This window comes from Elgaria multicarinata, chromosome 2, assembly GCF_023053635.1.
Source record: "Elgaria multicarinata webbii isolate HBS135686 ecotype San Diego chromosome 2, rElgMul1.1.pri, whole genome shotgun sequence".
Lineage (NCBI taxonomy): Eukaryota > Metazoa > Chordata > Lepidosauria > Squamata > Anguidae > Elgaria > Elgaria multicarinata.
In genome coordinates, this window is record NC_086172.1 from 59,500,222 (window position 1) to 59,512,687 (window position 12,466).

Below are 12,466 nucleotides of genomic sequence, written 5' to 3' on the forward strand. Positions count from 1 at the left end.
ATCCCACAAAGAGAAGAATAGCCATAAACGTATCTAAGAAATAGGTCTGGTGTTTGAGATCTAGCTAGATGCATGTTTTCCAGTGTCCAGTATTTCACTGGATCATGACAAAAATATAAAATGTCCTAGTCATTAAAATATCAAGCCTCTTCCGTGTGTAATACGTTTGTACCTGGATTGCATCATAGCAAGTAACTTTAAAATCTCTCAATGATGAAGGGCAGCATGCGGAAGAAAGAAAGGGAATAAGCAGTGAAGATACTAGGATTCCTGAATTCAGGAAAGAGTTAGGATTGGTAAATATTAGAATCCAGGGTTTATTGTGTTTAATAACAAATATATTCTGTGTGTGTGTGCTAGTAGTAAAAGAAGCTATTCATGTGAGGTCAAGAAAAGTTTGTTAAAAGAAAATGAAGATGACAAAGCAAGAACGGGTTGTTTTACTATATTCACATATGAAAAATGACTGTTTCGGGAGAGTTGTTTAGGAGCTAGTCAAAGTCTAGCGTCCTCAAGCTTAAAACAGATTTTATTTATCTTACTTTGACTGATAACATAGAAAAATGATGCAAACAGTGAAGTGTCAAGCAAATTAGCAGACGATGACAAACTTTTAAAGACAGTTAAGTCTGAATTCAGCTGCTAAAGATGACAGAGTGCACTGCATGGGTCCCCTGGGGAATGGAATGGGGGAAAATGGCAAATGACATGATGCTGATAAATACAAAGTGATACAAATCAGAACAAAAATAACCAGTTACCATTATACAAGTTGCCACTCAAGAGAAACCTTGGAGCCATTTTTCCTGCTCCATAGAAGTTTCCGATGAATCACTCCTACTGCCCATGTAAATATGCCTTCTCTATTTGCCCATGTATTACGATCTGAAGGAGAGCTTCTCCATGACCCACCAGCATCTGAGGTGCATTTGGTGGGAACGTAGACACAGAAAATTAACCTGAGGAGACATATTTTGTCCACTTAGAATTCAGCAGAGATGAACATTTACTCTGTGGTCTGGTTTGTATGTCCCAACAACCTAGAGATTTTTCTGTGAGTGTAGTGGGAATGAGAAACATTGGTTCTCACTGCCAGGTCATTCCTGCTGCAGCTGGGTGGGTCTAAACAACCCAGGGATTGCCCATCTCTTGGTTATTGATCATGGCATCTGAAGCAAGTATTCTGGGTTATTTGGTGAGAGACAACCTAGAGTTGTAACCCATGATTTGTGTCTCCCCCAACAACCCACAATTCCAAGTTTGTATGTCACGATTTAGTGTTTTTTGGAGCAGGTGGGCAGGAGCCAGCCTGCTTCCTCCCTCCCACGTGTTCAAGACTAACCATGGTTTTAACAACCCATGGGAGTCACGGAGTGCAAACTGGAGTATCTGACACTTTTCTATGTTTTCAAAGCCAGTCTCCAAAGTTAGTGAACTTATTGTTGTGCATTACCCTGCAAATATTAAGGACTTTTAAGATCCATCAATTTCAATGGCAGAAAATTAAACATGTGTAGAACTCATTTCTTGCAGTCAATGTGACTTTAAAAAGGACTTCTCTTTGTCTGGAGCTTTCCGCCTTGCATTATCTGGTGTATAATTAGACATGAATCTGGGCTTTACTGCTCCTCCGATGTTAGGCCTTGGCAATAATCCAGTAGAACTAAAGCTGACTTAGTGTTTATGCCAAGAGTTTAGCCTCTTAGTGTTTCACACAATTTCATTCCCTTCCTTTTCTCCCTTTCCTTTGTTTTCTCTAACACTCTTTAGAGGCCTGGAGATTCCCTCGTTTTGTTGTTGTTGTTGTTAATAGGTTCATGTGTTGTCGTTTTTTGCATATGGTAAATTATCATGTGCTTTACGCATTGCAAGGGAAAAGGAAAGGAAAGAAATCACCAAAAAAGAAGGATTTGTTGATTAAATATATGTGTGTACCACTTGTTTGTTTCCAAAGGGTCTGTGAACAGAAGGGTACTCGCACATTCTCCCTACAGTCCACTGCATACTTCAAAAAGCTTCTCCCAAGGGTCAGAGAACCACCCTTAAAAGTGTCCGTAGGATGGCCACTTCCTCATAGTTCAAAGAGAGGAAATGCATCACCAAAAAAAAAAAGGGAAGTAGAGGACAGAGTGCTGCTGAAATCTGGACATGCTCATTTATATTTGCATAGATGAAAATGTAGAAATCACTACTATAATTTAAATAGAAATACAAATCTGTATTTCTGTGATGACCTGGCTGTCTATATGGTGCCTGGTTTAAGAAAAACCCATGTTTTCTCTGCTGCAGAGTGGCAGCAGCTAATCATGATGCAGAGGAAAGGTGCGGGCTTTCTGGCAGCTATTCGACTTATCAGCCCACTCTCTGCCCGGGTGGATGGCGACCAATCAGGTTTTGCCATCTGCATGGGAACACCTCCACCGCAACACCAGAGCAAGGTTAGATGGTGGATGTGCTGTATTTGCCTCACTCTGGTGGAAAAGACTCAGTAGATCCCCAACTATTTAAACTCACAGCTTCGTAGGGATGCCCTGGGATGGCTGTGAAGTGGCAGTTGTATAACTGAAGCAAGGCTACTGCACTCCCACCGTGGGGCATTTCAGAGTGTCTAGGCACGCCCAGATGACCTCTGTGCCTTGCTCAATCTACTGCCCAGGTGTTATATGTTGATGGGGTAACTTCAAGGTCCCTTCTTATGGTTCTTTTTCTTTAAACTGGACGTAGACTGGACAACACTTCAGAAAGAGGATGCTTTCAAGTAGGGGGCTGTCCTTTGAGAATCCTTCAAATGGAGGACTATTCTCTGTAAAGCATGACCCATGGCCACCTTATTCTGATGCAGTAATATTCCTATTACTCCTACTGTGGAAAAACTACTACTTTTTACTATTACATTACTTACTGGCTACTACTACTTTTTCCCCAGCTGAACTGTTTAAAATATTGCAAGATGATGCTGTCAAGGTGATGCATGCCATATGCTAGCAAATTTGGAAAACACAAGAATGGCCATCAGACTGGAAAAAATCAACTTATATCCCCATACCAAAAAAGGGAAACATTAAAGAATGTTCAAACTATCGTACAGTGGCACTTATTTCACATGCCAGCAAGGTAATGAATGCTCAAGATCCTGCAAGGTAGACTCCAGCAATTCATGGAGCGAGAATTGCCAGATGTACAAGCTGGGTTTAGAAAAGGCAGAGGAACTAGAGACCAAATTGCCAATATCCGCTGGCTAATGGAGAAAGCCAGGGAGTTCCAGAAAAACATCTATTTCTGTTTTATTGACTATTCTAAAGCCTTTGACTGTGTGGATCATAACAAACTGTGGCAAGCTCTTGGTGGTATGGGGATACCAAGTCATCTTGTCTGCCTCCTGAGGAATCTGTATAATGAACAAGTAGCAACGGTAAGAACAGACCACGGAACAACGGACTGGTTTAAGATTGGGAAAGGAGTACGGCAGGGTTGTATACTCTCACCTTATCTATTTAACTCGCATGCAGAACACATCATGCGACGTGCTGGGCTTGACGAATCCAAGGCTGGAGTTAAAATCGCAGGAAGAAACATTAACAACCTCAGATATGCAGATGACACCACTTTGATGGCTGAAAGCGAGGAGGAGCTGAGGGGCCTTATGACGAAGGTGAAAGAAGAAAGTGCAAAAGCCGGGTTGCAGTTAAACCTCAAAAAAACCAAGATTATGGCAACCAGCTTGATTGATAACTGGCAAATAGAGGGAGAAAACGTGGAGGCAGTGACAGACTTTGTATTTCTGGGCGCAAAGATTACTGCAGACGCTGACTGCAGCCAGGAAATCAGAAGACGTTTACTTCTTGGGAGGAGAGCAATGACAAATCTTGATAAAATAGTTGAGCAGAGACACCACACTGACAACAAAGGTCCGCATAGTAAAGCAATGGTATTCCCCGTAGTAACCTATGGCTGTGAGAGTTGGACCATAAGGAAAGCTGAGCGAAGGAAGATAGATGCTTTTGAACTGTGGTGTTGGAGGAAAATCCTGAGAGTGCCTTGGACTGCAAGAAGATCAAACCAGTCCATGCTCCAGGAAATAAAGCCAGACTGCTCACTTGAGGGAATGGTATTAAAGGCAAAACTGAAGTACTTTGGCCACATAATGAGAAGACAGGATACCCTGGAGAAGAGGCTGATGCTAGGGAAAGTGGAAGGCAAAAGGAAGAGGGGCCGACCAAGGGCAAGATGGATGGATGATATTCTGGAGGTGACAGACTTGACCTTGGGGAAGCTGGGGGTGGCGACAGCCGACAGAAAGCTCTGTCGTGGGCTGGTCCATGAAGTCACGAAGAGTCGGAAACGACTGAACGAATAAACAACAACAACAACTACTTTTTTATTGTATGTCCATGTTTATTTGCAGTCTTTATACCTGTGTCAACTTATGGTGCCAACATTTTTACTCCTTGGGAAAATTGCAAGCTATTGAATGGGGATACCTGTGGAATGCTTTAGTTCTTTATGTTGAATGTGGCTGCAGTCCCCAACCAGTTTCCTGTACTGATCTTTACAGCAGTTCTTTAGAATGGTTGGTTTATAATATTAGCCTTTGTGTCTCACTTGTTACAGATGTGGAAACACAGTGTCTACTTCATTTTCAGTCAATGTTTCAAAATTAAATTAAACAAATTGGAGATTGCTGTAGCAAATTAAATGATGTCGAAGTAGCCAAGGCAAATGATTTGACGTGGACGCTCTCCAAGGGTGCATATTTAAATATTAGCCAAAGGAAAGAACTACTTGAATTTGATTTGTGAATTTGCAAAGCCCAATTTATTTCAGCGTAAATAAATTCTTGCTATAACCTGTTGCAGATACTTGTGTAGTCATGTGTCTTGTAAAACAGTATAGTGTTAACAAGAATCCTGAACTTAGGTGATATCACTCTGATAAGACTAGCATATGGATGCTTGAGGATTTTTGTCTTTCTGAACACTGCTCCAGATTTTTGAGAGCCTTTGAGCAAGAGACTGGAATGGTCCTTCTCCCTCAGTGACTCTCCCTTCTCACCGCCATTGTCACTATCTGCTCGTTCTCTTCCTCATGAATGCAGCCACTTGCTTGCTTGGAAGGCAGAAAGCCAGGGAGCAAGTACTCAGTGGCATCTAATGCACCTCCTCCCTTCTCACCACCGCCAAAGTGAGAGGCAGGTGAACAAACAGGGTGCAATATTGAAGAGGGGGAACAATTCCCAGGGAGAGAGGGGTGGTGGTGGGCTCTTGTCAGTGGGGCCTGCTGGCCCTGTTCATAAATTCCAGTATGAACTGGTCTAATCATCATCCTCTGAAACTTCATTATCTACAGTTTCCCTAATGCCCTGACATTACCAAAATACGTTTAAAAATGTGGATTTTGAGAGAACACATTTTGAAATGCCCTCCTGTAGATGGAGCTACCTAGTTTTAATGGTTAAATGCTGATGTTTGATTCTTATTGTGTGTGTTTTTGGTGTGTTTTATGTTTTTAACTGTATTTTTACCACCAGGCTCCACCCCCACATTGGCTCTGGATTGGCCACAGAATGACATTACACTGTGGAAGTGCTGTGTTGACATCATTCCCTTTGAAGAAGTCAGGGTAAAATCCTGACTTTTTCAAATTGGAGCATCACAGGGAAGCCCTGTGGTGGCTATGAAGCTACACCTGCATTGTCTAACTGATGGGACACAGATCCATGGCACCCGTGGGGCTTTTCCCCATGGGTAGACAGCCCCTTAAAGAACTGTTCCTTGCCAGTGTCCCAATCACAATTGTAGGATTTCCTTTTCCACAAGGACTGATACAAACTTTGGGTTAGATCCATTTTCTTTTCTGCCAGCAGAAGAATTCCTTGCATGGAGTTCCACCCAGAATGCTCTTACTGGCAGAGAGAGGGGGAGAGATGTTTGCACTGTTTCCTTCCTGCTGCCGGAGCTCCAAATGCCAGTCCCCAATGTTCTGAAAGGTCCTCCAACTTTCCAGAGCAGATCTGGGAGTGGGGGAGAGAGCATAAGGAATTGCAGGGGGAACTGAAGGTGATCTCATCCCCTTTCTATCAGCAGAATTTTTCTGCTGGGCAAGAAGCCTCATGGAAAGAGTCCTTCTGTTCACATCTGCAGGAAGCAGAGTCTGTATCCAACCTTGTGCATCTTACAGGAGCAGTGGAAATTTGTTGCCTAACACATGGCAGATAAAACTTAGTACTCTACAAAAATTATCTTAATTTCCTATTTTTAAATCTTTTCCTTAAAAGCAATTACACAGACAGCTCTTGGGGTAGGAAAGGATAACAAATTAAAACAAAACTACCGACGAGTGTGACAATTTTTTTTTTGGGGGGGGGGGGGAGAAAAAGAATAGATATTCTTCAACACTGCTTTTCTGTTTGAAATCACAATTATGATAAGCCAATGACCAGTCTGCTATTATTTTTGCAAGCCCAGAGGAGAAAGATTAAGTGAGAATAATTAACAAAGACTGAGGAACCTTCCTGCTTGTGTGAAGTAGCATAGCAGGAGTGCAGTGTGATGGAGGCAGGGGTGGGTTGGAGAGAAGTCTGTGGTTGTTGTCATCTGTGTCACACTTTTGCTAAGATAAATTTGGGATTTAATGTACTGGTATTGTCAATCTGTTACTCTTCACAGACACTAAATTCACATTATTTTTTAAAAAAATAAAGGTAAGAAAAGCAATTCACTTCAGAGAGTTGCTGTAATATATCATTTATGATTTACTGGGTATAAGCACCAATAGCATAAACATTTAGAATCATCAGCAGAACTATAAAAAGAAGGAAGAAAAATGTTTTCAGATAAATCTGAGTCTATTGCACAGGCAGCTACTCTGTGTGATAAGGTTACCAAGCAGAGAAGAAGCTGCAATGAGTATTCAATGAAGTTGTATATATATAAAAAACCGCCAGCTTATTTCTGCCATAAACCACTACTGGCAGCAAGTTTTCAGTATCTTACTTAATCCCATGCTGATCACCTATTATCATTGAATAGCACTTTAAAAAACTGCTAAAGGGGGTTGAAAGGCCTTCCAAATGCCTGAAAAATGTTCAGGCCACATATTCTGCAGCTGGCGATCGAAAAAACATATCATTTGACATTTGATGCTTGAAACACAATAATCAACACTTGATATCAGAAAGTATTTGGTATCTGCTCGACAGCATTCACTGCTCAATTGATAGCCAAATGTGAGATATACAGGAAGAAATTCCAACGAGGTACATTAATCTGAGTGGTATCTATGTCTTAAGTAGAGTCTGCTCAGTGAACAGGGACCTGGTCCCTAAATAAGGGTCTGTAAGCTACTTCACTTCCTGATGACATGCCATCCCCTTATTCCCTTAGCAATATCTTAGGAGCATGCCTTTCCCCTTTGATTGGACATATATACACATACCTTGCAGTGTTAATAAAGTTTCTTGGAAATGATAAACTGTATCACCTGCTTCCTGTAGTGCCAGCACATAGGCCAGGCAGTTAATCAGGGGCAACAGAGCCGCTAATAGTAAGGTAGAGCACCAGAATCAGCGCAAGGCACATAAAGGCAGAGCACCTGTATGCAGTGTCAGAGATATGGCAACCTGTATCAACATAGTATAGCAGGCAAAGATTTTAGGGTGAAAATGCCAAGTTAAGAAGTGGAAGGATCAATGCAACACTTAGGGGGTGTCTATATGGGGTTGCATTTGCTCAGACATAAGTCTCACTCTATTCAATAGAGCTTACTCCCAAGTAAGTGTGCATAGGATCGCAGCCTGAAGTGTATAAACCTGATGTGATTGTTATGAGGAAGACTGCAGCTTATTTCAAACCCTTTTAAATTCATCGATATTGAAAAGCATCCTGGGATTACACGTCAGTAAATTTTGTGTACTCATACCAATGCAAAGTATTAAAAATAATAATCGCAATTTAACACGCTCAAATACTTTTCTATACAGAGTTGCTGCTTTCAAGTTTGATATTTGAGAGATGGATGGAATGTGTCATAAAATGCAGTATCTTGTTACCACCCGAGTTTAGTGACAAGGATGTCGATTACTCTGTAACGCAAACACTTCAGCTTGTCAGGCAGCAGGAGGAGGCCTGTTTCATCTAGCCACATCTGTAGCTGAAGAGGATAAGCTGACATCTGCAGCAGCCTGGTAGGCATCTGAAGCCGTTGCTCTGCCATGTAGAGTAAAATGTACCCTGTTCTGGTATTACCAGCATATCGAATATGCTTCTTTAGAATTCTGGAAGATTCTCAGTCTGTAGAGTGTTGGCTTCTCTTCAGGGCTGGTGCCAGGGGGTCAGTCTTATTGGGCAACAGCCAAGGCCCATTCTACAGCAGGGCACCAACTCTTCCTTGCTGTTACTGCTGGTTCTTCTGCCTGCTCTGAGCATATGTGCAGCAACAAGACTAGAGAACAGCAGTCTGTACATTTGCCTTGCCTTATCCTGTGGGCAATGGAATAAATTGAGCCCAGAGTGGGAAGGGAATAGGCTGTGTTTGGCAAGGAGGAACAGGAACCACTGGGGAAAGAAGAGTCACTGGAGAGAAGGGGCTGAACTGAGGGCACCTTGGACAAGGACATCTGAAACCTGGGGACTGTCTTCATGGTGTCAAGTTGGCTTTCCCCTCAAACCCTGCGGTTTCCCTCACCCAGGGTGGCATCAGATAATCCTGACGCCAAGGAGGGTTTGTGGGGGTTCTGGAGCCGCCCCCCTCCCCAGGTTTCTCACAACCAATCACCAGGACTGCCCCCCCAGATTGGTCCCAGAGTCAGGTCAGATAGCAGAAGAGCCATACTGACCTCACTTCCACCAGAAATGTTGGGGTAAGTCCCCCAAAATTTTTCTGCGCAGTTTCATGGGAAAGCCCTGTGGTGGCTGCAAATCTGTGGCTGTGTCATATAACTGACACAGTGCAGATTCACAGCCACCATGGGTCTTTGGGTGCATATAGACAGCCCTAGAGCCAACATTCTCTTAGTAAGCTGTTATCACCTAATTAACATGATGTCTGAGCTGTGGTGGGACTGCTTCAGCCTAACAGTCCACGTAATGTGTACACTGAGTGATAGAAGCAATACATGTAGGAAGGAGAACTGATGCAGCTACTGACCCCGTGTCCCACCCACCCCAGTGGTCCACATGGATCAGCTGAGGTGGTGAGGCAGGGAAAGATGTGCATGCATTTGTGAAGATGGTTTGTGTGAATATGTTTCTATAGAAATGAAGGGAATGGATGCCAGCAGTTGCTCCACCAATTCTGGCCCTGACTATTGCTGCTAGCATGCTGCTCCCAATGGGTGGTCCTTGGACCAATTCAGTCTCAGTCTAAAATTGGTTCCTTTGCCCCCTGCAGCTCTCACTTTCCTGTACTGTCTCCAGCACCCCACATGTGTTTGGTGGGGTTTTTTTGGGGGGGCGGAGGGGTAAAATCTGGCATTTGTAGCACTATAATGTGCCCAAAAGGACAATTTTGGCTTGTTTGCCATCTAAGGGGGGATCTACACTATTGCTTTTAAAGCGCTTTAAAGCACTGTGGCCCATGGGGCTGAGTTCCAAAGTTGCCCACCCCTAATTTAAAATATGCTCTGTGCACAAGAAGCACATTTTAAATTGTATGGGCCTAAGAAAATGGCAGTTGCAGCAAATCCACAACAGCTACAACAAGAGCAGCAAGTATTGTTATAAATATAATAACATTATCCTGCTTTCCCAAAATTAAAAATTAAGCAATTCTCAAAATAGTCCACTTTTCCTTTTGTCACCTTGTGAAGGTGTTTGTTTGTTTTTCAAATTTGTCTGGGCCTTTTAATGTATTTCAGTCTTGGTTGATGGTTTTATCTGGCTTTGGTTTTATTCTGTTATTCTGTTTCCATTGTTTCATTGCATATTATTTATGAATGACACTTTCAATTATTTTATGGAGACTGCTTTGGGATGTTCATCTAATAGGTGGCACTGAAGTGCTCAAAATCAATAAAATAATTATAAAACAGATCACAGTAGAAAAGCAATACATTACAACAAATTTATCATTCACATAATCAGTACAATAAAATGGTAGAAGAATAAACTAAAGTAGAATAAACTGATGAAAGAGAAATTGGCCAAAAGCCAAAGAATATGTCTGGTGCCTTGAATGCTCACAATACAAGCAGATCTGTTGGGAGGATATTCTGAAGCAGGAATAGGGAACACGTGATCCTCTAGATTATGCTGGATTACAACTCCCATCATATCTGACCGTTGGCCATGCTAGTTAGGGCTGATAGGAGTTGGAGCCCAACAACAGCTGGAGGTCTACAGGACTTCCATCCCTGTTCTAAAGACACAGCACCACAGCAGAAACAGCCCTGACTCTGGTAATCTGGGGATTTAGCTAGACCTAAGGTTTATCCCGGGATTGTCCCTGCTTGCTCCCGAGATTACCTGTGTGTCATTTACATGAACAGGGATGACCCCAGGACAATCCTGGGATAAACCTTAGGTCTAGCTAAGGTCCCTGTCTAACTTCTAAAGGGATGAAGTTCTCAGTGGGTGGATAGGTTCATATTAGAGGAAGCTTTCCTGCTAAAGAGTCCCAGGGAGGTGGCAGGAAACAGCCTCTAGCAATCTTAACCCAGGCTTGTTTTTTGAGAAGATATGGAGGTTAAGATCAAACAGTGTATATGGCCTGCTTCAAGCCTGTTTGGAGCCTCACCATAGACAATACCTCAGGTTTCACATTGAGTCCATATGGTGTCTTACATAAATATGGCATCATTATCAGATTGCAGCAGGTAATTTAATAGCAGCTTCCTCACACCTCACTTCATGTTAAACTAAGCCTTAGATTTTGCTTTGATGTTGAGCAGATTGTTTATGCTCTGTGGACACATGGCACATTTTCTTTCAGTGGACGAGCATATGCTTTGTATGGATAAGATCCCAGGTTCCATTCCTATTTGCAGTGATATCAGGCAACAGGGCTAGGGAAGACCTTTGATTCTGCCACTCAGAGTAGAGCGTACTGGGCTGACCTGTATAAGACAGCTCTCTTTCACTCTCTTTCTCTGTAATATACACACACACACTCACACAATTAACATTCAATCCATACAATGACAAAACTGTCACATTTAAGGTAAGAGAGGCGATCTAAGATTCAGTGGATTGGATCAAATGGTTGTGCAAGTGGAAGGCCTAATGAGAAAGGGGGGTGCCCCTTCTGCAGTCTTCTGTGCCTGCAGAATAGAAATACAAGTGCCTCCACCTGAATCTGGGAAAATCCCAACAGTGTCAGTTAGCTGGCTGTTGATGTTACACTAGAGATTGTTTATGCTGGTGCAACCCAAGTTACGTTAGCATTAGTGCTGAGTGTGGGCCTGTGTTCTACGTTAGAGAGGGCAGCTGTCTATTTGAAGGTGTACTGTATTTGAAGAGCTGTCCAGACCAAATCCAATGTAAGACTAAAGAATTCTAAGATGGGAGAGCAGAGGCCATGTAGTTGCCAAGCGAGAAAGCACACTCGTCCTTAACAAAAAAACACTGATTAACTGCAACAGAGTTAAGGAAAACAACATAAATGGCACCAGCAGTAACAACTTGGTTGCTATGTTGACAGATATATGTACAAAAATATTTATTGATTTAAAAGAATTAAAAACAAATCACAAGGAGGCCAAACAGGTTTCATTCTAAAATGACTTTGTTAATGTTTCAATGGGCCTGTTCAGAAGACACCTTAAATCCTGCTGATTAAGGCTTTTGGTTAAACAGCAGGGTTTAAGGTGTCTTGTGTGATACATTTTGCTAACCCTGCTCACTCACTAACCACAGGGTTAGCAGCTCTAACCTGGCTTAAGGTGTGTGTGTGACAGCATGCCTTCTGGTTACTGCTAACCCCAGACAAACATAGTTTCTCTAACCACAGAGCCTGAAGTGTGGTCTGAATATCTGGCTGATGCATCAAGATGGGCCTTTTTTTTTCATAACAAGACAGCAACTCTAATGTTACTAGGGAAGAACTCTTCAGCCAATTTGTGAACAGACTATCACATATCTCTTATATTAAGACAGGAAGACCTGAAAAATGCTCATTGTTGTTTGAAATTATTGTTTAATTAGCAAACCACAAAACAGACACAATTTCCTGAACACTGACACTAACATTAAAAATAAATTGGGAACATTGAAAAATGAACAAGCTCCTAACACTGGATATGAGTAAAATATTTTACAAGAACAAACAAACAAACAAACATTTCAGTCTGATTAAGAGCAATTGACTTCTAACCTTACTTTTATCCAGTTTGCAAGTGGATTTGCTGGAAATGTCAACATCAGAGAACATGGCAAGAACTATAGTGCTTGCTTGCTCTCTCTCTCGCTCTCTCTCTCTCTCTCTCTCTCTCTCTCTCTCTCTCTCTCTCGCTCTCTCGCTCTGTGTGTATGTG

General features: G+C 42.3%; 1 protein-coding gene across 1 annotated transcript in view; it reads left to right on the plus strand.

Moving 5' to 3' along the window:
- The first annotated feature begins 2,306 nt into the window (after positions 1-2,306).
- Positions 2,307-12,466, plus strand: part of LOC134393285 (von Willebrand factor D and EGF domain-containing protein-like) — a 282,594-nt gene continuing 272,434 nt past the window's right edge. Inside the window, exon 1 of the mRNA XM_063118315.1 lies at positions 2,307-2,438. Within this exon, the coding sequence (XP_062974385.1) occupies positions 2,307-2,438 (132 nt within the window). The remainder of the gene's footprint in view (positions 2,439-12,466) is intronic.